Below are 26,144 nucleotides of genomic sequence, written 5' to 3'. Positions count from 1 at the left end.
TTTGTGAATTGTGACACTTCTCGTGAAGGTTCGTATTATAGCACAGCCTTGTGTTCTCACTGCTTTGTCAGCTCCTTATGTTTTGGGTCATTCGGAAATAAGTCACTGCAACAATTTGCACCATGGATTGCTACAAAAGAGTTCATGTGGTTTTACAAACTGCTCGGGGCCATAAGCACTCTGACAATGAATAGCAGCGTTTTCTCACCTTATGTAAGGTTAGGAGGTCCCCGCTGTCTGCCTTTCCTGGAGGTCAATATACAACCTGGAAACAATGGGCATGGCCGGCTGAAGTCATCCCATCAGAGGGTCACTTACTGTAGGTGCATCCCAAAGAAATGAATCCGCACAAGACAAATGAATGTTAATGTCCGGCTGCAGTACACGGCATCTTTATTGCAGGATAATGAAATGAACCTCTCCTTAAATATTCAGTGCCCGAGATTAAACATCTACATTTGGAATGAATGCAGGACGCGGCTGAAAGTTCAACTAGAAGCGATCAATGCAGACCCGAGAAACGGTCGAAAGGTTTTAGTTTTTATTTTGGGATGAGATTTTAGCATTTATTTGCTGCTTCTAACTTCAGTGAGCAGCTTATTTTGGGCCTTAATGAGCAAGTGATTATTTCCGTTTTTGTCATCGTCGCAATTCAAAGACATAACTTTTATATTTTTCCATATTTTTTTTATTGGTACCATTTTTGGGTACAAACGAGTTTTTGATCGATTTCTATTGCGTTTTTGGAAGGCAGGACAAACAGAAAACAGCAATTCTGGCATAGCTTTTTATATTATTTTTACGGTGTTCGCCGCGCGGATTTAATAACACAATCGTTCTATAGTTTGGGTAGTTACGAACGCGACAATAGCAATTATGTGTAGATTTTTTTTCATGTTAAAGTATTTTATAAAAGGGGAAAAATGTTTTGTGTTGTTGTTTTTTTTACTTTTGATTTTTCATGTTATGTCAGTGTAAAGCTAATAGGCCTCTGGCAGGGCCCAATTGGTCAGCGTCATACACTTCTCTCCACAACGCCCACTTGGTCAAAAAGTAAAAGACGCCCAGTTGTCCATTAAGAAATGCATTAGCATAAAGCTAAAATAGGTCATAAGCCCTTATTCACATGACAGGGTTTCCTGGCTGGGTGATGGCCGTTCATAAAACGGCTGTCATCCGGTTGCAGTAGGAACAATAGACCCCTAATCGGGCTATTCACACTACCGATTTTTGGACTGGCCGGGAAAACCGTCCGTCAAAAAATGGGACATGCCCTATTTTCGGCCGTTCACCCGACTGCCCGGCTCCCATAGAAGTCTATGGGGCCGGGTAATACACAGCCATCACCAGAGTGTGTCATGAGTGACGACCGTGTCTTCCGTTGCTCGCGCTCTACACACATCGCAGAGTGCATGTGAGCAGGAGGAGTATATTCCATTCGAACGAATGGCTGTACGCTGGAGGTAAGTTTCTACAATGTGGGGGTGCTGTATACAGGGGTACTGTGGGGCAGGGCCCGGGTGTACAGCAGGTGGAAGGGAGCACTGCGCTGGCTCCCTTCCCCTGCTTGATTTAAAAGCGCCCTGGCCCTGCGACAGCTCCCATGGCCGATGGCGCCGCTAGCAGCTTCTGCGGCTGCTACTGCTGTAGCGACGCCACTATAGCAGAGCAGGGAGGTATCTCCCTGCTCTGCTATGTGCTAGCCCCACTTTAGCTCCCTGAAGGAACGGAATCCCCGTGTGTTTGGGGATTCCGCTCCTGGACAGAGCGCTTGATGTCTCTGTCCATATATGGACAGTGACATCAGGGGAAACTCCTGAAGCAGAATCCCCGAACACTCTGTGACCGGGGATTCCACACCAGGCGAAGCCAGTAACTTTCAGTGTCCATAAATGGACACAGACAACAGGGGCTTTTCCTGAAGTGAAATCACCGGCCACATGGGGATTCCCCTTCAGGAGTTGCCCCTGATGTCACTGTGCAGATATGCCCGGCCCGGAACGGATGCAAAACGGATGCAAACCAGCCGGGAAAAATGGCCGATTTTATCGGCCGACACTCGGACTCGGTTGGGACCCTGTCGTGTGAATAAGGCCTAGCTCCATCAAAAATGATCGTTTTTCTAAATAAAAAACACTGCTGTAATCTACATTACAGCGCCGATCACATTATGTACAAGATAGGGCACTTATAATGTGGTGACAGAGCCTCTTTAACCAATACAGAATGCAATGAGATTATTTTACTTTATCTCAGTGTGATGGCACAATTTTAGTTAATGTGTAGTCAAATATCAACAGTAACATAAGCGAGAACTATAGGAACGGAGGTGAGTAATGGGACATGCAGTAGATCATCATTACCATGAATATACCTAGTACATAGAGTAGGTTTCTGACCTGACAGTACGGCCGTAAGAAGAATATATTCACACAATATGCACATGAAGGTCCATGACAAAGTAGTTTCTATCAATCCTATCAAACTAACAAAAGACAAGCACAAAGTGGCGCACACAACTTCTGGAGCCAGACTGGACTACCAATTGGCACTTGTTTTTTTTCGCATTGATTAGATTTCCATGTACAATGAGGTAACTACGGTTCTACAAGATGCTGATCAGTAGAGATCTCCACTGAATTGTGTAGCAACGCTTGTAGATTAACGTAGATTAACACCTAGTGCTGCCAACAGGGCTGCTCTTTAAATACAAATTCTCAGATTAGGGTAAATTGCTGCAAATCTGTCAGAATAGGTCTCTTACAACACACAGGGGGAGTAAATATTTTATTGATTCTATAGTCAACAGGATTGTGTAGACACACAAGCCAAAGAGTTTTCACTCCCACTAACTGTGTGGTTACAATTTATTACAACAAAAAAACGTCACTAATATGGAGAAATATTTCCCCCCCCTCCTCACTACTGCATCCAAAGATGGACATATGTCCAATCAGAACGGGCATAGCAAACGTAATAGAAGTCACTTGCTTCCCCATTGGGCGCCGAGTGTCAAAGTAACGTCAGCGTTGCGTCTAGTCCGGAGAAGTAGATAGAGGAGAGGAGGGATTGGACAGGCTAGCGGCACATCACCGCTATGTGAATGACTCATCACTACATAAGTAGAGGAGTGACGTTACTATGGTACACTCCAACGATTGAAATAACCCAACAGGAGAGCTCATTGGTTTACAAACACACCTCAACTCCCAATGGTGCCCTATCATCAGACGCCCTAGAGAATTTCATCAACAAAGGATAGGATCATTTTATTTGTATTTCTATGTAGGCTCATTTCCGAATTTATTAAAATTCGTTTATAATGGTGGTTTCTCTTGGCTCAAATACCCACAAAATCTCTCTCAGACCGGAGCAGGCAAAACTAAATTGGGTATGATCCAACAAATACCCTAAATAACATATATAAAGTACAGTGAAGTTTACCGCTCAGACGGCACTGGTAACAGCCCAATATCATTCAGTATGGGCTCTCTCCAGAAAAATGCAGTGGACAGTCCGCAATCCAATGAGGGTGTGGATGGTAATTCTTATCCTTGTAGTTCCACCAAGCTCCTTATCGTCTCTCTCCACATTCAAAGAACTCCTGGTAGGAAAAGGATCTTATGTCTCTAATAGATGGAAAAAGGAAGACACATAGTGCAACACCCTCTGCAAAAAGATTGCTCCACGCCAAGTTTAATCCATACACACAGAAGTAACAAGAAATAAAAGCATCAAGGTACATGCCCCAGAGGAAGCCGGAAGGGCGAAACCCAGGGTCGGGCGAGAGTGTTTGGCGTGCCGCCTAGAAATTTTAAAGATTTTTACTTACCTTGATGCTTTTATTTCTTGTTACTTCTGTGAGTATGCATCTTTTTTTTTTTTTACAAAAACCTGGATCTTCTCACAGTATGCCCAGAATAGTAAGTCGAGTATGATAAGGGTGAATTCACACTCGGCAGATTTATTGTAGAAATTTCTGTGACTGAAAATAAGTTCTATATACAGTGTCTGAATGTGGTTGTTTTGGCAGCATGCAAACTCTATTCAAATGAATGGAACAGTCGAAAAAACGTCTACAACAAAATCTGCCACGTGTGAATATACCCTAAGTGCAAATATCGGTTGATTTTGTGAAGGGTCCGCTTGTTTGTATACCTGCTATATTCTTAATCAATTAAGGTGGTTGTACCAGAATCGACAATTATCACCTATCCACAGGATAGATGATAAGTGTCTGATCGCTGGGGGCCCCACAGCTGAGATCCCACCAATCACAAGAAAGGGGGTCCAAATCACCTCTCTAGCGAATGCACCCCCTGCAGTGAGGAGGGGCATGGATGGAGCAGCGATCCAGCATGTGCTCTGCCACTCTATTCAATGTCTATAGCACTGATGTTAGGAAACGCCTGTCCCTTAAAGGCTTCTGGTTTTAGTTGCAGAACCTATCCCACTTCTCTGTCTTTCTTCCTATCTGATTGAAGGGTGGAGCATTTAAAGCTGGGTTGGTGATTTTTCTTGCTGCATGAGTTTGATCAAGCTTCTGACTATACCCTGTACCTTTGACTATTTGGCATTTTTGGAACTGGACCTTGGCTTGTCCCTGGATTACTCTTTTGCTTACGGATTTGGACTTTCTGTTCCCGGCTGGTTTTGACCTCTGCAATCCCTGATATCCACTAGCTTTGTGATTTGGACTTTCTGTTTACCCTCGGGCTGTCTTGTTATCTGCTCTGGTATTGCCTGCATTGCACCTCTTATCCAACGCTGAACTCTGTTAAAACAACCTAGGTTCTATGCTGCAAAGTCCAACCTGCCTTGCGGTGAGCTCTGGCGAAAACCATAGAGTAGCTTTAGATTCTGTTGATCAGAGTTGTGACGGATTTGGGGTTGCGGATTTACTTGCACACTCATTACTGACAGTCTCCAGCAGCCTTTGGGGAATCGCTCACATAGCAATTCCATAAACTTCCACCTTGGGAATTGCTCAACCAGTGATTCCTTAACAACTGATGGAAACAGCCACATAGACTTTGAATAGAGTGGCAGCGCGCATGCTCGACCGCTGCTCCATTCAAAGTCCTGCTCACTCTGGTCGAGCAGAGAGAAGGTACAGGGCTTCAGGACCCCTGTTCTCGCGATCAGTGGGGGTCCCAGCGATCAGACACTTATTATCTATCCTGTGATTACCCCATTAATGATCAAGGTATTTTGGCCTTAATAACCAGGCACATGACAAGTTTGGGGAGCATTATCAGCAAATATATAAATCAATTACATATAAAGCCAAGAAAGTTTCAAAGCTATCAAGACATGAGGTGGTCTCTTGGCATTGATCTCTGTCAAAGGTAATCAAACTGGCAAATAGGTGTGCAATGCCCATCTGATGTTGCCACCAATATTCAACTTTTTCTATTTTCTGCCTGCTCAAACCAACATTGATTTGTTGTCCATTACATATTTTGGGGTCTATGGGTGTGTGTTGTGTGTCTAACAGGGAGTGAAGGCCCTTTAACATGGGACAATTATCGGGCAAAGGAGTGTTCATATGAACGCATGTTCCCAATCATTGCCCTGTGTAAACAGGGCAACAAAAAGTCGATGAATGAGCAAACGCTCATCCATCAGCTGATTGTATAGTTTATGCAGCATTAAATATTATCGTTGTCGGTAGCACATCTCCCTGTGTAACAGGGATATGTGCTACCGACATGATGGAACTATATAGTAACGATCGTTCGTCCCTTTACATTACTGATCATACCTCCTAGTGAAAGGAGCAAACAAGTGCTGATCAATGAGCTGTTTCGTTGATCGGCGCTGTTTTCATGGACCTATTGGACTGTGCAATAGGACCCTTAGGGGGGCTATCTAACTTACAGGACATTTCAATCTTTAAATATTTATACAAACAGAATGATTAGCGCTGTTATTAATATGCATAAAGGTACTAATAATTTACTCTTGTAAGAACTTGTCAGAACTCTAAACTTCAGCTGCCCACCTTGGAAATATAAGAATTATTTATAGTGTGCTACACGATCTTACCAGGGATTCTACTTTGGGTTCCCTTTCAGGTGCAAAATTTCATGCCAACTATCTTATTACAATGACCTGTGTAATACAGACCAGTGACCTCTGAGTATGGTAAAAAATAAATAATCAGATCTATTTGTAGAGCACAAGGACTACCCCGGGATTATCATTGTACTGGAAGACTTGGCTGCTATAACAAAATACTTCCTGTACATTAAAGACAAACCTGCCGGTCCCTGATCTAGAACTTCTCTCTCGTAACGTTCACAGAAGCTGCCACATAACCAACTCCACCAGAAAGTGCTGCTGCTGTAAACCGGAGTACAGCCGGGATGTCAGCAATAGACAGACTTCTGCAGCAAGAATCTTGTGCTGGCTGCTGCGTTTATATGCTGAGATATTTCAGAGATCTGAATTCATCCAAGAATTGTGGATATTGTGATAAACTGAATGTCACAGAGATCTTTCATTGGGATAAAAATGATTCCTCTATGGTCTCAGTCTTACATTGGATGACCACAAATTTCTGTGCTAATGATTGAGAACGTCTCCTGCTCACTTTTGTGGAAAGGGGCATGACTTCACAAAGGGGCGGGACCACAGCTGCCCGATACATTAAGGGTATGTTCACACGATAACGTCAATTACGGCTGAAATTATGGAGCTGTTTTCAGGAGAAAACAGCTCCTGCATTTCAGACGTAATTGCTCGTAATTTTTATTTGCGAGGCGTCAATTAAGTTCGTAATTTGGAGCTGTTCTTCATTGGATTCAATGAAAAACGGCTCCAATTATGTCCCAAGAAGTGTCCTGCACTTCTTTGACGAGGCTGTCATTTTACGCGCCGTCTTTTGACAGCGACGCGTACAATTACAGGTCGTCGGCACAGTACATCGGCAAACTCATTGAAATGAATGGGCAGATGTTTGCCGACGTATTGGAGCCGTGTTTTCAGGCGTAATTCGAGGCATAAAACGCCTCGTTTATGCCTGAAAATAGGTCGTGTGAACCCAGCCTTAGGCCTCATGCACACGACCGTATCCATGTGCACAGCCGTGATTTTCGGGTCAGCCGGCTGCGGACTGTCAGCCGCGAGCCGCCCGCAAATCACGGGACATGCACATGGCCGCGGCCATTATTTTCAATGAGCCCGGACCGCAGAAGACGGCCGTAATAAGACAGGTCCGTTCTTTCTGCGGTGCGGGCTCCCGGGCCATGCAAGGAACGTAAAAACTACGGTCGTGTGCATGGTCCCATAGGAATGAATGGGGCCGCAATTCTCCCGTGGATTTTCGGGGGAATTGCGGCCGCAAAAACACGTTCGTGTGCATGGGGCCTAAGGGTATGTTCACATGTAGAAAAAGAAGTGGCTGAAAATTACAGTGCTGTTTTCAAGGGAAAACCGCCCCTGATTTCAAGGCGTTTTTTGAATCTGAAAATGTAGCTTTTTTTCATTTGAAGCTTCTTTTGAGGCGTTTTTCGTAGTGTCAATGGAAAATCATGACATGCTACTTCTTTTTACTTGGCTTCTTTTTAGGAGGCATTTTTTTAATTCAGCAGCGTAAAAATACGCCTCATGTGAACAGCACAGTGTATTTCCCAATGAATTCAATAAGAAGCTGTTTTGTTTTGCTAGTATTTTTCCAGGTGTATGTGCTCTGGCTTTTACGCTCAGAAATACTCCTGAAAAAACTATGTGTGAACATACTCTTATTATAAAGTGGTGTAAATTACAGTGGAAATCAGCTGGCGCAGGCTGCACTCTGTGGGTTGTTACCAGATAGAGGCCTGTGCTGGGCGCCAGTGCCATACATCCCCTGATTGGGCTACCCCCAACAGTCTATTAAATAAAAAAATAAAAAAAAACATTTAAATAAAAGTTGATACTCACTTCACTGCTCCTTTTCTCCCCTGCGGGTACCCTGAGCATGGCACGGCTCATATGTTGTTTGCAACACAGCACTGATGGCGTTTAGTGCTGCGTCGCATATAAGGCCCTGGCGCTGCTTGGCATCAGGATCTTGTTTAAGGAGCATTGGAATGCTGAGGTAGAGCGAGGGGAGAAGAGGAGCGGTGTGGTGAGTATCTGTTTCTTTTATTTTAAGGCCGATTAGGGGAATGAATGGTGCATGGCCGATTGTGGCACACGGCCGGCCAAATGATACAACACATTTATTATTATGAAACGCCAGTCTTAATAAATTACCCCATTCGGGCCACATTTATCAAAGTTGTCTAACAGTAAACTTTCCTTGTTGACAATGGCAACCAATCAAAACTCCGCTTTCATTTCTTAAACTGCTCTTGAAAATTAAAGCTGAGCTTTGATTGGTTGCTATTCACGACAAGGAAAGCTATTTTAGACAGCATTAGTAAATTAGGCCTATTATCTTTAAAAATAAAGCTTAATCTTTTGTAAAATAAAATATTGCATCTTTGTAATATACTTTAGGGGCCTTATTAACCCTTTCAGGACCAAGGGTCATCGATGCCTCAATGACCAGCCCCATTTTTTCAAATCTGACATTTGCCGTTTTATGCGGTAATAACTCTGGAATGCTTTTGCCTATCCAAGCGATTCAGAGACTGTTTTCTCGTGACATATAAAAATTTGGTCAATAAATTCATAGCTTATTTGTGAAAAACACCAAAATGTAAAGAAAATTTGCAAAAATTATAATTTTTCTAATTTTAAATGTAATCTACTTGTAAAACAGATAGTAATACCACACAAAATAGTTGCTAATTAACATCCCCCATATGTCTACTTTAGATTTGCATTGTTTTTTGAACATACTTTTATTTTTCTAGGACGTTACAAGGCTTAGAACTTTAGCAGCAATTTCTCACATTTTCAAGAAAATTTCAAAAGGCCATTTTGTCAAGGACCAGTTCAGTTCTGAAGTGGCTTTGAGGGCCTTATGTACTAAATAGACCCCATAAATCACCCCATTTTAAAAACTTCACCCCTTAATGTATTCAAAACAGCATTCAGAAAGTTTATTAGCCCTTTAGGCATTTCACAGTAGAAGTGAAATTTACAAATTTCATTTTTTTTGCCGAAATTCTTTTATAATACATTTTTTTGTAACACAGAAGGTTTTACCAGAGAAATGCAACTCAATATTTATTGCCCAGGTCCTGCAGTTTTTAGAAATATCCCACATGTGGCTCTAGTGTGATAATGGACTGAAGCACCGGCCTCAGAAGCAAAGGAGCACCCAGTGGATTTTGGGGTCTCCTTTTTTTAGAATATATTTTAGGCACCATGTCAGGTTTGAAGAGGTCTTGTGGTGCCAAAACAGTGAAATCTCCCCAAAAGTGGTTTTGGAAACTACACCCCTCAAGGAATTTATCTAGGGGTATAGTTAGCATCTTGACTAGAGATGAGCGAACTTATGATAAGTTCGGTTGGTTTGCAGAATTTCATGAAAAAGTTCGATTCGGACCGAACCTGTAATTCAAGAAAGCCCATAAAAATCGTGGCCGTGATAACGGCACGGGCAGCCCATATAAGTCTATAGAGCTCCCGTAATGACGGGTTGCTACATGTGTGCACCCGGCATTACGGCAGTGTTGCTAGGCGACGTCAGTAAATAGTCACTGTCCAGGGTGCTGAAAGAGTTAACTGATCGGCAGTAACTCTTTCAGCACCCTGGACAGTGAATTCCGATCACAATATAGAGCAACCTGTAAAAAAAAAAAAAAGACGTTCGTACTTACCGAGAACTTCCTGCTTCTTCCTCCAGTCCGGCCTCCCGGCCGTTGCCTTGGTGACGCGTCCCTCTCGACATCCGGCCCGACATCCCTGGATGACGTTTCAGCCAATGTGACCGCTGCAGCCAATCATAGGCCAATCACATGCTTCAGCGGTCACATGGACTGTCGCGTCATCCAGGGATGTCGGGCTGGATGTCAAGAGAGGGACGCGTCACCGTTGCCTTGGTGACGCGGCCCGACGCGGAAGAATAAAAAGCACCCCAAAACTTGTAAAGCTATTTATCACGATTACGGCAATACCCCATATGTGGTAATAAGCTGCTGTTTGGATCCACAGCAGAGCTCAGAAGGAAGGAGCGCCATTTGGCTTTTGGAGCGCAGATTTTGATTGGTAATAGTTCTGTTTGGGGTTTTGCTGGTAATTTAGTTTATAATGTGGTGGCATATGTAAGCTGGGCAGAGTACATCAGGGCATAATAAGAGGGTATAATAATGTGGTAAATAAATAATAATTCATAGATGTGTGGCCGGTGTCGCACTGATAAATGGTGCCCAATCTTATCCGCTTTTGGACACTTTGCACAATTTCTGTCGCTATATTCTAGTGACAGAACTTTTTTTAGTTTTTTCTCCACCGGATCTTTTTTGTTACGTTACAATCTGTAGTTTTCATTGGTATCATTTTAGGGTACATGTGATTTTTTGATCACTTTTTATTCGATTTTTGGCAAGCAAAGGGACAAAAAAAAAACATATTCTGACAATGTTTTTTGTCCTTTTTTTACAGTAATCACTGTGCGCTATAAATGGCATTTTACTTTATTCTGCAGGTCGGTACGATTACGGCAACACCATATGTATATTTTTTTTATGTTTTGTGGCGTTTGCGCACTAAAAACACTTTTCTATAAAATTATTTATTTTTTGTGTCCCGTAACTTTTTTATTTTTCAGTCAAAAAATCTGTGTAAGGGCTTTTTGCGGGACGGGTTGTAGATTTTATTGGTATTATTTTGGTATTATTTTGGGGTACATGCGAATTTTTGATCACTTTTTATTCTATATTTTGGGAGGGGCGATGACCAAAAAAATAGTGATGCTAGTATTGTTTTTTAATTATTTTTTGCGGTGTTCACCGTGCGGGAAAAATAATATTATAGTTTTATAGTTTGGGTCGTTACGAACGCGGTGATACCAAATATGTGTACTTTTTTAACGTTTTATTTCTTTTCCCTATAATAAAAGACCTATTATACGAAAAAAAGCATTTTTGGTTTTTATAACTTATAACTTGTTTTTACACTTGTATAAAACATTTTTATTACTTTTTTTTTTTACTTATTTTACCTGTAGACCTGCAGCACTGATGGCTGCTATTAACATTAACGTATTATAAACTGTCAGTGTGACGTTGACCGTCACACTGACAGAAAGCCTATGAGGAACAGCTGGTCCTCATTGGCTTCCGTGAATGGCAGACCTGGAGGCCGTTATATGGCCTCCGGTTTTGCCATGCAACCGACGGCAGCACCCGCAATCAGTCCCCGGGAAAGTTTGTTGTAACAACAAACTTTCCAGTTTGTTGCTACAACAAACTTTCCCTGCGATCACATGATCGGGACCTGAACCAATCAGGTCCCGGTCATGTCTCCGGGACCAGAGGCAGGGGTTAACAGCGCGATCCGGGTGTCAGCACTACTCTGAGACACCCGGATCGCGCTTTTAACACCCACTGTGAATTCACGTTGGCGCTGCACAGAGCCCAGCAAGCGCCGACGTGAATTTACTGTGGGCGGTCAGGAAGCAGTTAATAAAGGTGATCATATTCTCTGTAGCCGAACCAATCGGTTCGGCTGTCAGAGAACAGGTTGCTGGGGAGCCGGGGACACTGACACAGCCGGTGTCCGAGCGCTTTTTACTGCGCTATGCCGGCTGGAACAGAGATCTGTATATTCACGCCCCGGCAGCACGGGGTAAGCGCGAAAAGGACGTGAATATACAGATTGTCGGCATGAAAGGGTTAATCAAAACTGTCTGACAGTAAACGCGTCCGTGCTGCAACATAGCAACCAATTAGTGCTCAGCTTTCATTTTCCGCAGCAGTCGAAATGAAAGCTTAGCTCTGATTGGTTGCTATGAGCAACAAGGCCATTTTCCTTTTAAACGGTTTTGATAATGAGGCCCCTTGGGGGAGATTTTCTAAGAGTGGTGTTCCATATGCCAGTCTTAGGGCTCATGCTCACGACCGCGATTTGTGGCTCGGACGGTCACGGAGTGTCATCTGCGGGCCGCCCGCAAATCGCGAGCCTTGCACACTGCCGCGTGCATTCATTTCAATGACTACTAAACTTAAAGCAGAGATCAACCAAAAGACCCCCTCTACCATAACAAGAGCAATACTTACCAATGAAAAGTAGAGATGGCCGCCTGGTGTCCAACACCCCGACGCGCGTTTCGGGTCCAGGCCTTCGTCTGGGGGACCGAAACGCACGTCGGGGTGTGACACCAGGCGGCCATCTCTACTTTTCATGGGTAAGTTACTATTATGTAACTATATAAGTCATCTATACACGATTGTAGTTTACCAAATGTTATTTACATTACATTTAAAACCTCCTCTTTTGTACCCATGCTGTGATATCTGTAGGTTTTTATACCTTTATGTATTAATAATTGCTGCTATTTGGTGTCCACTACCACTGTAGGTTAGTCATCTCTGAATTTTATATTGAGATTTATGTGTTTTTATATTTTTTGATCTACTAAAAATTTATATTTTTATAATTATTGAAGTGTCATAGTCTCTGTTTCGTTATAGATTATTATTAATTTTAATGAGCCTGGACCGCAGAATACGGCCGTAATAAGAGATGTCCTATCTTTTTGCGGTCCAGGCTCCCGGAGACCACGGTCGTGTGCATGGGCCCATGGAAGTGAATTGGACCGCAATTCACCCGCAAGGTTGCGGGTGAATTGCAGCTGTAAACACACGTTCAGCCTTAGCTTTGGAGTAAGATGCAACAGATGTATTAAAAGCATATACGCCTCTTAATAAATCAGTCACATCTTTCCACACGACTGCGTTTCGGACATTAAAATATAATAAATGGTACTCACCTCACTGCTCCGCTTCTCTTCTTAGGCTCCTACATCAGGCCCAGGCGAAGGTCTGCGGCGCATACAAAGTCCTGACACCGAGTAGAATCAGAACGTTGTATGCAACACAACACACAACGTCCAGCATCAGAACATTGTGTGCGCCACGTCTGATATAGGACCCTGAGGGGATACAAAGAGGAAAAGCGGAGCGGTGAGTACAATTTGTTCTTTTAAACTTAATTCATTTGACTATATTTTAATGTCCGAATGTGGGGGGCAGGGGGGGTTGGCATTACAGGGATAAGCCTGTATCCTGGAGCGCCCCTGGCCACAGAGTGAAATCTGGCGTCAATTTTATTTGCTAGTTACCCAACCGACGGAAGTATATAAATGACCGGTGGTCAAGGTCCTTAAAACCCGCGCATCAGTGTATTTGTGGCATGGATTTTAGTTGGCTAGCCCACTGTCTTATTGGTCAAATGATCGCCGGGATGCTTTTAGTGAGAGGCTGCTGCTGCGTGTAACGAGACCCGGCACACTCCTATTAGTGACAATAGTCACTAGAAGGCCCAGTTCACACAGAGTTTTTGGGCACTGATTTTGATGCGGAAACCGCGTCAGAATCAGCACCGAAAAACAGCCGAAATCACCTCCCATTGATTGCAATGGGTGGCAGAGGCGTTTTTTTTGTGTGAAAAAATAAACGGCATGTCATTTTTTTGTCGCAGTTCCGCCTCTGACTTCCCATTGAAATCAATGGGAGGCAGAAAAAGCGTTTTCCGCGGCTACGCGCGGTGCATCGGTTGTCTCTCTTTGCGATACTTGAAAGTTGAGCGGTATGCTTAAATTACCAACCCAAAAAAAACTTTGCCACATGCCAATTATTCTCAGAACGCTAGCCCTGACCCAATTACCCTAAAATAGACATGTAATATATACAAATTTACGGTAGACAATGATGACCACAAATAAAAGGTCTATTTTAAAGTAAAACTATATTATTACCAAAAACAATTAGCTAAAAAGTAAAAAAGCATGTTTTCACTATTATTTCCAAACTATAAGCATGAAAATTCTAAAATAGCGAAAAAGAAGCATATAAAAATGATATAAAAAGAAACCTGCGTTGTCTACGAATAATAAGGAAGTTATAGCCGTTTAATGGCGAATCCAATTAAAGGTATCACTGACTTTAATGGGGTCAGTCAGTGAATTTTCCAAGAATAGCGCCAAAGACTACGCTATTCTAGGCATCAAAAATCCAGGAAAGCCAGAGGGCATTTCAGACGTACCGCATTAATGCTAATGTGAAATGAATCTTATGCGATATAGTTTGTATCTGCTGAAAAGTTGATCTGTTACATAAAAAAACCTGTTCCTCAATAGACAATACAAGGGAAGCATTTGTACATATAGAGCCAACATTACACAATGTCTTACTGTTCCGTGTCACATTTACAAAATATCAGGAAGTTGTGCCTAGCTCAGAACTGGATGCCCGAGCCACAACGTCTCACCACATTCCACATGCCATAGTAGGATACATGGTGTTACTAGATGGGTTCCCCATTTGGAACCCCGCTCTATAGTCCATATAGGAGAGCCCCTACAAAGTGCACTGTGTGACGCCTCCTTCACATACTTTTTTTTCCGTTTTATTTAAAAAACACCATGTGATTTATTTTTTTTAGGCTCTGTGCACATGACGTTTTTGGCCTGTGTTTAACATATACGCCAAAAAAAGCTTCTGAAGTACACATTAATCGCAGGCTGTGACGGATGCCTTAAAGGGGTTTTCCCATCTTGGACAATTATGGCATATCCACTGGATATGCCATAAAAGTACAAAAGATAAGGGTCCCACCTCTGGAACCCGTACCTATCTTTTGAACGGGGCCCCCTAAACCCCATTCTAGCTTACTCCGGCCACTTCCTGGTTAAACTATGCATAATTGGTATCGCCGCATCCGGAATCGCTATTTTTAGTTACTTCAGCTCCCAAATAATTGCATAAATAGGGATCAAAAAGTCGCATGTACCCAAAAATTTTACCAATAAAAACGACAGTTTCTTTTTAGGGCTGTAGTTTCCCAAATTGGGTCACTTCTGGGGGGTGTTCACTGTTTTGGTCCCTCAGGGGCTTTGCAAATGCGACATGACACCCGAAAACCAATTGAGTAAACTTGAGCTCCAAAAGCCAAATAGCGCTCCTTCCCTCCTGAGCCCTGCCGTGTGTCCAAACAGCCGTTTATTACCACATATGGGGTATTGCCATAATCAGGAGAAATTGCTTTACAAATCTTGGGGTGCTTTTTCTTCTTTATTCCTTGTAAAAATGTATAATTTCTACGTTTGATTGGAAAAAAAATTAGATTTTCATTTTTACGGACTAATTCCACTAAATTCAGCAAAAAACCTGTGGGGTTAAAATGCTCACTACACCCCTTGATGAATTCATTAAGGGGTGTAGTTTTCCAAATGGTGTCTTTTTGGGGGTGTTTCCACAGTTTTGGCACTACAAGACCTCTTAAAACCTGAAATGGTGCCTAAAATATATTCTAATAAAAAGTAGGCCACAAAATCCTTTAGGAGCACCTTTGCTTCTCAGGCCGGTGCTTCAGTCCATTACCACACTAGGGTCACATGTGGGATATTTCTAAAAACTGCAGTATCTGGGCAATAAATATTGAGTTGCGTTTCTCTGGTAAAACCTTTTGTGTTACAGAAAAAAATGGATTTTCCGACAAATAAAATAAATTTGTAAATGTCCCCTCTACGTTGCTTTAATTACTGTGAAATACCTAAGGCTGGGTTCACACGACCATGTTACGTCCGTAATGGACGGAACGTATTTCGGCCGCAAGTCCCGGACCGAACACACTGCAGGGAGCCGGGCTGCTAGCACCATAGTTATGTACGATGCTAGGAGTCCCTGGCTCTCCGTGGAACTACGGTCCCATACTGAAAACATGATTACAGTACGGGACAGTTGTCCTGCAGCGAGGCAGGGACTCCTAACGTCGTACATAACTATGATGCTAGGAGCCCGGCTCCCTGCACTGTGTTCGATCCGGGACTTCCGGCCGAAATACGTTCCGTCCATTACTGACGTAACATGGTCGTGTGAACCCAGCCTAAAGGGTTAAGAAACTTTCTAAATTCTGTATTGAATACTTTGAGGGGTGCAGTTTTTAAAATTGGGTGACATGATGGTTTGTTATATATAAGGCCCTCAAAGCCACTTCAGAACGGAAATTTTCTTGAAAATGTGAGAAATTACTGCTAAAGTTCTAAGCCTTGTATCGTCCCAGAAAAAAATAAGGATGTTCAAAAAACAATGCAAACATAAAGTAGACATATGGGAAATGTTCATTAGTAACTATTTTGTGTGGTATTGCTATCTGTTTTACAAATTTTGCACATTTTCTCCAAAGTTTGGTGTTTTTCACAAACAAATACTGAACTTATTGATCAAATTTTTCCACTAACATAAAGTACAGTATGTCATGAGAAAACAATCTCAGACTCGCTTGGATAGGTAAAAGCATTCCCAAGTTATTACCACATGAAGTGACACGTCTTATTTGAAAAAATTGGCTGCGTCCACAAGGCCAAAACAGGCTCAGTCCTGAAGGGGTTAATGGCATGTTAAACTTACACGTCATGAATTCTAAAGACCCTGTTTATGACGTATATGGTACGTTAAACGGATACCATTATAGTCTATGGGTGATTGATGCCACTAAACTATAGTATCCATTTAACGTATATGTCATAAAAAGCTATACAAATTATATATATTTTCGAAAGTTTGTTTGCTTGAAGCCCGATTTTTCATTGGTTTAAAATAAAGTGACGTCACACTCCATCCTCCACAGCGTAGCCACGCCTTGGCGTCAGAGGAACGCCACACACAAAATGGCGCTCGTTAATTGAGCAGGCGGATGCGCAGCGCGAAGCACGCTGGGAGGGAGGTCAGGGGATACTCGGAGCGCAGTGTCGGGCGCTGGCTGTTTGTCTGCTCACAGCCTCCCCGGGACGGACTGGCAGAGACGGCCGTGATGGTGAGCATCGTTGGCGGAGGGAGCTGGGTCTGTGCTTTGAGGGCGTGGTGGAGAGCGAGCTTCGAGAGGTTACGTGTGCTGTATGGCAGGCCTAGGCCACACCGCTCCCAACATGTTCCTGACAACAAGACACCAAGCTGGTGGGCCGCCTCGCTTTCCGGCTTCTCCGCCGTCCGGTGTGAGACCCCCGGGCCCAACCGACGACTGTCACCCACAACAGCCTCCCCGGGACGGACAGGCAGACACACTCTATGTATACCGTAAGTCAACCTCCCGAGCAACGCCGGGTATAAAATCTAGTTAAACATATACCTATGACATATGCCATACAGCAGAAAACGTTACCCATACACCCCCGTGGATTATACATAAGGACACTCTTTTGGCCTCCCTCGAGCTAATGGGGCCTTATGTAGACGTTTAGCACAGGACATTACAGGCGTTTTTGGTGGAGTTTTTTATTCCGTATCATTTATAATATACACTTTTCCACAATATAAAAAAGCCCTGACGCAGATGTGAACGCAGCCTAAGTGGCATTTTTTTCCGTTTATATTGTGGAAAAGTGTATATTATAAATGATACGGAATAAAAAACTCCACCAAAAACGCCTGTAATGTCCTGTGCTAAACGTCTACATAAGGCCCCATTAGCTCGAGGGAGGCCAAAAGAGTGTCCTTATGTATAATCCACGGGGGTGTATGGGTAACGTTTTCTGCTGTATGGCATATGTCATAGGTATATGTTTAACTAGATTTTATACCCGGCGTTGCTCGGGAGGTTGAGGTCAGGGCTCCGTTCCGAATGAAAATTTAGACGGAACGTCGGAACGGAGCCCTGACGCAGATGTGAACGCAGCCCAACCCCAAATATGCTACAATAAGGTCATAAACCAAAACGTTGTGTACGTAGACATTCTCATATTTTATTAAGGACTTTAAATGATCAATGTGTAAAGTTTTTGGCCTGATTCACATTGTGTTTCAGCCCTACGCTTAGTGTGCACGTCGGAAACAATCAAATACGCAAGAAAATGGGACATCCCCTGAAATTTCTGCAACAAATCTGCTGAATGTGAATATACCCTAACAGAGCAAAACAACGCAAACAATGACTTACAATACTTATTGGTGAGTGTATATATGTGTGTGTATATATATATATATATATATATATATATCGCTTTATGTAGGCATACTATACATTTATTTCCTGTTGCTTAAATGGTGCAAACATATTCCACAGCGCTGTACAGATACTGTCACCATGAAAATCACAGATGTGTGTGATACAAGTGACATATATGAAACAGATAAATGGTATATATAGGAATAAAATAGCCTGGCACAACTTGGCATATGGGAAAAAGGAAAGCAGTGTGACTGGAACCAGCCATAAGCTGATATCATAGAGGCAGCCTGTGAAGTGACAGGTGCAGGTGACAGAATATACTGTGCAGGCTGTGACGTGACAGGTGCAGGTGACAGTATATACCGGACAGGCTGCGACGTTACAGGTGACCGTATATACTGGGCAGGCTGTGACGTGACAGGTGCAGGTGACAGAATATACTGTGCAGGCTGTGACGTGACATGTGCAGGTGACAGTATATACCGGACAGGCTGCGACGTGACAGGTGCAGGTGACAGTATATACTGGGCAGGCTGTAACATGACAGGTGCAGGTGACAGTATATACTGGACAGGCTATGACATGACAGGTGCACGTGGTAGTATATACTGGGAAGGCTGTGACATAACATGTGCAGGTGACAATATATACTGGCCAGGCAGTGACATGTGCAGGTGACAGTATATACTGGGCAGGCTGTGACGTGACAGGTGCAGGTGACAGTATATACTGGGGAGTCTGGGACGTGAAAGGTGCAGGTGACAGTATATACCGGACAGGCTGCGACGTGACAGGTGCAGGTGACAGTATATACTGGGCAGGCTGTAACATGACAGGTGCAGGTGACAGTATATACTGGACAGGCTATGACATGACAGGTGCACGTGGTAGTATATACTGGGAAGGCTGTGACATAACATGTGCAGGTGACAATATATACTGGCCAGGCAGTGACATGTGCAGGTGACAGTATATACTGGGCAGGCTGTGACGTGACAGGTGCAGGTGACAGTATATACTGGGCAGGAAGTGTTAGGTGCAGGTCACAATATATACTGGGCAGGCAGTGACGTAACAGGTGCAGGTGACAGTATATACTGGGCAGGGAGTGACAGGTGCAGGTCACAGCATATACTGGGCCGCCTGTGATGTAACAGGTGCAGATGACAGCATATACTGGGCAGGCTGTGACAAGACAGGTGCAGGTGACAGCATATATTGGGCAGGCTGTGACATAACAGGTGACAGTATATACTGGGCAGGCTGTGATAGGTGCAGGTCACAGTGTATACAGGGCAGAATGTGACGCAACAGGTGTAGGTGACAGCATATACTGGGCAGGCTGTGACATGACAGGTGACAGTATATACTGGGCAGGCTGTGACATAATAGGTGCAGGTGACAGTATATACTGGTCAGGCAGTCACAGGTGCAGGTCACAGTATATACTGTGCAGGCTGTGACGTGACAGGTGACAGTATATACTGTGCAGGCTGTGACGTGACAGGTGTAGGTGACAGTATACACTAGGCAGGATGTGAGGTGACAGATGCAGGTGACAGTATATACTGGGCAGGCTGTGACGTGACAGGTGCAGGTGACAGTATATACTGGGCAGACTGTGACGTGACAGGTGTAGGTGACAGTATATACTGGGCAGGATGTGAGGTGACAGACGCAGGTGACAGTATATACTGGCCAGGCTGTGACGTGACAGGTGCAGGTGACCGTATATACTGGGCAGGCTGTGACGTGACAGGTGCAGGTGACCGTATATACTGGGCAGGCTGTGACGTGACAGATGCAGGTGACAGTATATACTGGCAGGCTGTGACGTGACAGGTGCAGGTGACAGTATATACTGGCCAGGCTGTGACGTGACAGGTGCAGGTGACCGTATATACTGGGCAGGCTGTGACGTGACAGGTGCAGGTGACCGTATATACTGGGCAGGCTGTGACGTGACAGGTGCAGGTCACAGTATATACTGGCCAGGCTGTGACGTGACAGGTGCAGGTGACCGTATATACTGGGCAGGCTGTGACGTGACAGGTGCAGGTGACCGTATATACTGGGCAGGCTGTGACGTGACAGATGCAGGTGACAGTATATACTGGCAGGCTGTGACGTGACAGGTGCAGGTGACCGTATATACTGGGCAGGCTGTGACGTGACAGGTGCAGGTGACAGCATATACTGGGCAGGCTGTGACATGACAGGTGACAGTATATACTGGGCAGGCTGTGACATAATAGGTGCAGGTGACAGTATATACTGGTCAGGCAGTCACAGGTGCAGGTGACCGTATATACTGGGCAGGCTGTGACGTGACAGATGCAGGTGACAGTATATACTGGGCAGGCTGTGACGTGACAGGTGTAGGTGACAGTATATACTGGGCAGGATGTGACCTGACAGATGCAGGTGACAGTATATACTGGGCAGGCTGTGACAGGTGTAGGTGACAGTATATACTGGGCAGGCTGTGACGTGACAGGTGCAGGTGACCGTATATACTGGGCAGGCTGTGACGTGACAGGTGTAGGTGACAGTATATACTGGCCAGGCTGTGACGTGACAGGTGCAGGTGACAGTATATACTGGGCAGGCTGTGACGTGACAGGTGCAGGTGACCGTATATACTGGGCAGGCTGTGACGTGACAGGTGCAGGTGACCGTATATACTGGGCAGGCTGTGACGTGACAGGTGCAGGTGACCGTATATACTGGGCAGGCTGTGACGTGACAGGTGTAGGTCACAGTATATACTGGCCAGGCTGTGACGTGACAGGTGTAGGTGACAGTATATACTGGCCAGGCTGTGACGTGACAGGTGCAGGTGACAGTATATACTGGGCAGGCTGTGACGTGACAGGTGCAGGTGACCGTATATACTGGGCAGGCTGTGACGTGACAGGTGCAGGTGACCGTATATACTGGGCAGGCTGTGACGTGACAGGTGTAGGTCACAGTATATACTGGGCAGGCTGTGAGGTGACAGGTGCAGGTGACATTATATACTTGGCAGGCTCCATTCCCCGGGGTATATAATTATCAACGCTCATAAATCATTCTATTGATGTGCTGTATACAGTAGTAATTCCCATCCCCCTCAGCTCCAATGCCAAACAGCAAGACTTGGCAGAGGTTGTGTATAATGCAGAGTAGTGGCAGTGCCCAGGAGGCAGGTTATATATGAGCTGGCGCCTCCCCCGTTACATACATGTACACTCCGTGTATCCATCATCCTCCTCTTACCGGCTCCTTGGCAGCACTGACAGGCACCAGAATGCCGGCTCCTCTCCGACCTTGTGTCCGTTCACCTGACTTCAGGCCCATGTCGCGATAAAGTCGCTCTCCCCAGTTCTGAACACGACCGTTACGATAGATGGCATAACAAGTCAGTGCCAGCCCAGCCCCGGCTGCGCCGGACACCAGTAACAGCACGGAGGACCTGGCGGACGAAGAAGAGCCCGGGCTCTGCAGGGAGATCAGCCTTGGGTGTGCTGGTGGGCATAGCTGCTGCTGGTGGCGCTGGGCACGGAGGGCATAGAGGAGCCTGCGAAGAGCAGCCATCTGCAGGAGTGACAGCGGGTGGAGGAGACGAGAGGAGGAGGAAACATCGCGAGAGGATACACTCCATGCATCATATTGTATCACTGGCCACATGTTACTAATACTAGGGGATGGATGGATGGATGGATGGATGGATGGATGTAGATAGATAGATAGATAGATTAGATAGATTCCCTGCACTGTAAATATAACCATAATTTTATCGTGTATATATCCCTAAACTGTGTATATAACCACACTGTAAATATAATGGTGTATGTTACTGACCACGTTTTCTAAATACAGTATATACTCCAGCACTTATATATATATATATATATCTGTCCGCATCCTCAAAATATAGTATATATCCCTCACTGTGTGTATAAACATGCTCTAACTACAGTATATACCACAGTGCTGTGTATATAACTGTCCACATCCTCCAACTCTAGTATGTACACCTGCTCTGTGTATATAAAACCATCCTCCAAATACAGTATATACCTGCACTACGTATATAACTGTACATATCCTCCAAATAAACTATATACCCCTGCACCATGTATATAACTATCCTCTAAATACAGTATCTATCCCTGCACTGTGTATATAATTGTCCACATCTTCCAAAAAACAATGTATAACTCTGCACTGTGTAAATAACTGCCCACCTCCTCTAAATACATTATATACCTCTGCAGTGTGCGTATATAACCATCCTCTAAATACAGTATGTGTACTGCGTATATAACTGTCCACAAACAACTTCTGTATCCACGCCCATAGGTAATCAGTCTGCACCTGCTTCTAGGTCTGTAAGACTGACTCCATCTTCCACCACTCAGGATGGCAGGCTTAGGAGTGGGAGAGCCTATCACAGCCTGGCCAGACGGAGCTAGCTCCCGCCCTCTGTCTATTTATACCTGCCTTTCCTGTTCCGCCTTTGCTTGTGATTCTTCTCTGTTGGTTTCCTGGCCCTGCTGCAGCTTCTTGTACTACTGATCCTCTGCTTGTGATTGACCTTGGCTTTTCTGACAACTCTTCTGCTCTGCGTTTTTGTACCTCGCTCATCTCCTGGTTTGACTTGGCTCGTTCACCTCGCTTGTTGCTCACGGTGTTCCCGTGGGCAACTTCCCCATTTCCCTGGCTTCTTTGTACCCTTGTCTGTTTGTCTGTTGTGCACCTATTGAGTGTAGGGACCGTCGCCCAGTTGTACCCCGTTGCCTAGGGCGGGTCGTTGCAAGTAGGCAGGGACTGAGTAGCGGGTAGATTAGGGCTCACTTGTCTGTTTCCCTACCCAGACATTACAATATATATATGTATATATGCGACAGCAGTGGGTGCAGGCCTCCTAGGTTGAGGCTAGGAACCCTTGTTAATGAAATCCCCAAAAAATGATGACAAAAAAGTGGTGTGTTTATTCACCCCAGGCAGACAACGTTTCGATCCGTCTCTGTGGGAAGGCTTGACAAAGATCCCATAGAAATGGATCGAAACGTTGCCTGCCTGGGGTGAAGAAACACACCACTTTTTTTTCACCAATTTCCTTGGAGTGCTGCCTCTTCATTTTTTCTGGATTTTATATATATATACACACACACATACATACAGCACTGTGCAAAGGTTTTAGGCAGTTGTGGAAAAATGCTTTAAAAAAATAGAAGTGTTAGGCTCTGTTCACAGCTGCATTGGGGTCCCGTTCTGACGTTCCGTTGTAGCTTTCCGTCAGAACGGGACCCTGAACAGACATAAACTGACACTTACGGAAACCAGAGGTTTCCGTTTCCATCACCATTGATTTCAATGGTGACGGATCCGGTGCCCATGGTTTCCGTTTGTCTCTGTTTTGCACCGGATCCATCGTTTTGCCGGAAGCAATAGCGTAGTCGAACGTAGACAAAACGGGACCCTAACGCAGATGTGAACAGAGCCTTAATAGTTTTTTGAATCAATTAAAAAACACCCATTGCCTTCAAAACAGCATCAATTCTTCTAAGTAACTTGCAAAAAGTCGTGGATCTTGTAGGATTATATTCAGGTGTATATATATATACACCAATTATAACCAATTATACCAGACAGGTGATAATAATCATCAATTTTATATTTTTAACATAGTCATTAACTGTAACAAATGTAAATAAAATGGAATAAAAAGGATCTAAAAGTCGCATGTACTCCAATATGGTATCAGTGAAAACTACTGCTCGCCCTGCAAACTTTAAGCCCTCACACCGCTAAATTGATGGAAAAATGAAAAAGTTATGGCTCTCAGAATATGGCGACACAAAAGATGTTTTGTATTTAGCAAATAGTTGTATTTTTTTTAAAAGTGGTAAATCATAAAACAAAATATATACTTTTGGTATAGTCGTAATTGTATCAACCTGTAAAATAAGGTGAATATGTCGTTTTACCGCCTGATGGACGCCGTAAAAACAAAACCCCCCAAAAAATGGCGTATTCGCTGTTTTTTGCCCATTTCACCCCACAAATAATTTTTTCAGCTTCCCAGTACATTATGCGGTACAATAAATGGTGCCATGAAAAAATAAAACTTGTCCCACAAAAAACAAGCCCTCATAAGACTATATAGACGGAAAAATAAAAAAAATTATAGCTTTTGGAAGGTGGTGAGGAAAAAAACAAAAGTGAAAATCCGAAAAATGGCTGAGGAGGGAAGGGGTTAATGACATCATGCTTACTTCCCTTCTAAATCGGAAGATGTCCAGCTGTGCTATCAGATTAGAACTGTCAAAAACCAGTGAGACCGAGGTACACCCATCTACTCTTTGGAGAAGTCTGGCCAGAAGTGGTCGTCATGAAAGAATTGCGGCCAAAAAGCCATAACTAAAACATGGAATCAAGGCCAAGCGACTCGGCTATGCACAAAACCATAGAAACTGGGGTGCAGAAAAATGGCAGCAGGTGCTCTGGACTGATGAGTCGAAATATTTGGCTGTAACAGAAGGCAGTTTCTTTGCTGAAGGGCTGGAGAGCGGTACAATAATGAGTGTCTGCAGGTAACAGTGAAGCATGGAGGAGGTTCCGTGCAAGTTTGGGGCTCCATTTCAGCAGTTGGGGATTTGGTCAGGATTAATGGTGTAAATATTGAGAAATACAGACAGATACTTATCCATCATGCAATACCATCAGGGAGGCGTCTAATTGGGTCCAAATTTATTCTGCAGCAGGACAACAACCCCAAACATGCAGCCAATGTTATTAAGAACTATCTTGAGTATAAGGGTATGTTCACACCCACTAATTACGGACGTAATTCGGGCGTTTTTACCCTGAATTACGTCCGAAAAAAGTGCCTCGATAGCGTTGACAAACATCTGCCCATTGAAAGCAATGGGCTGACGTTTGTCTGTTCACACAAGGCGTATATTTACGCGCCGCTGTCAAATGACGGCGCGTAAATAGACGCCCGCGTCAAAGAAGTGACCTGTCACTTCTTTGGGTGTAATTGGAGCCGTTATTCATTGACTCCAATGATTAGCAGCGCCAATTACGTCCGTAATGGACGCGGCGTTCAAGCGCCTGCGCATGCCGTTACGGCTGAAATTACGGGGATGTTTCCTCCTGAAAACATCCCCGTAATTTCAGCCGTTACGGACGCTGTCGTGTGAACATACCCTAAAGAAGAAGAAGGAGCCTTGGAAGTGATGATATGGCCCCCACAGAGCCCTGATCTCAAAATCATTGAGTCTGTCTGGGATTACATGAAGAGACGGAAGGATTTGAGGAAGACTGCATCCACAGAAGATCTGTGGAAAGTTCTCCAAGATGTTTGGAACAGCCTCCCTGTCACGGCTCTGGGGTATGTGGACCCACTAGGCCGCGCCGCCGTAGCGGAAAGGCAGCTTATTAAACAACAGTTTAATCAAAAAGTCTTTAGTACCAGGGTACCTGTAAGAGTCCAGACAGACACGAGGTGTAGAGACTTCGGCACAGATGTTTCTTGGTGTGGCAAATGACACAGATGTGGCAGATGATACCAGACGTAGCAGATGATACCAGACGTAGCAGATGATACCAGACGTGGCAGATGATACACACACAACTCCAACAATAGGCTTAGGCGCAGGAACAAACACAGCTACAGGATACGGGAAGAAGGATACGGGAACACTGGGAGCAGGATAACACTAAGGGACCATTTGCAATACGAACATGGGTAGACAACAACAGCACTCAGGCAAGGAGTGGAAGGGCAAGGCCCTTTTTATGGTCCAGGTGTCACGGTGCGGGGTGTGGACCCACTGGGCCGTACCGCGTAGCAGGATAGCAGCTGGCCAAACAGGTACAATGCAATGTCTATAGTCCAGAAAGGGTCCCTGAGGCAATGTAGACAGTAGCGGTGGATTCAGATGAGGCTCCGACAGTAGAGACACAATAGATGCAGCGGAGGACACAACACGACTCCAACTCTTGACGGCACGGGATACAGGGTACAGGCAGCAGGAACGGGTAACACTGGGAACTGGAAAACACTAGGAGACCATTTGCAATTACAAACTTTAGGTAACACA

General features: G+C 44.4%; 1 protein-coding gene across 4 annotated transcripts in view; it reads right to left on the bottom strand.

Annotated features, from left to right (window-relative positions):
• MICU3 (mitochondrial calcium uptake family member 3) overlaps positions 1–21,663 on the bottom strand; it is a 164,074-nt gene extending 142,411 nt beyond the window's left edge. For 3 of the 4 annotated variants that reach the window (XM_075860088.1, XM_075860094.1, XM_075860108.1), the window contains exon 1: positions 21,307–21,662. In XM_075860088.1, the coding sequence (XP_075716203.1) occupies positions 21,307–21,624 (318 nt within the window). In that variant the 5' untranslated portion in view covers positions 21,625–21,662. Of the gene's footprint in view, positions 1–21,306 lie in introns of all 4 variants that reach the window. The other variant, XM_075860100.1, reaches the window with a different exon arrangement.
• Between the last annotated feature and the right edge of the window lie 4,481 nt (positions 21,664–26,144).

The sequence above is a fragment of the Rhinoderma darwinii genome, chromosome 1 (assembly GCF_050947455.1).
Source record: "Rhinoderma darwinii isolate aRhiDar2 chromosome 1, aRhiDar2.hap1, whole genome shotgun sequence".
Classification (NCBI taxonomy): Eukaryota; Metazoa; Chordata; class Amphibia; order Anura; family Rhinodermatidae; genus Rhinoderma; species Rhinoderma darwinii.
This window is presented reverse-complemented; position numbering and strand designations above follow the sequence as displayed.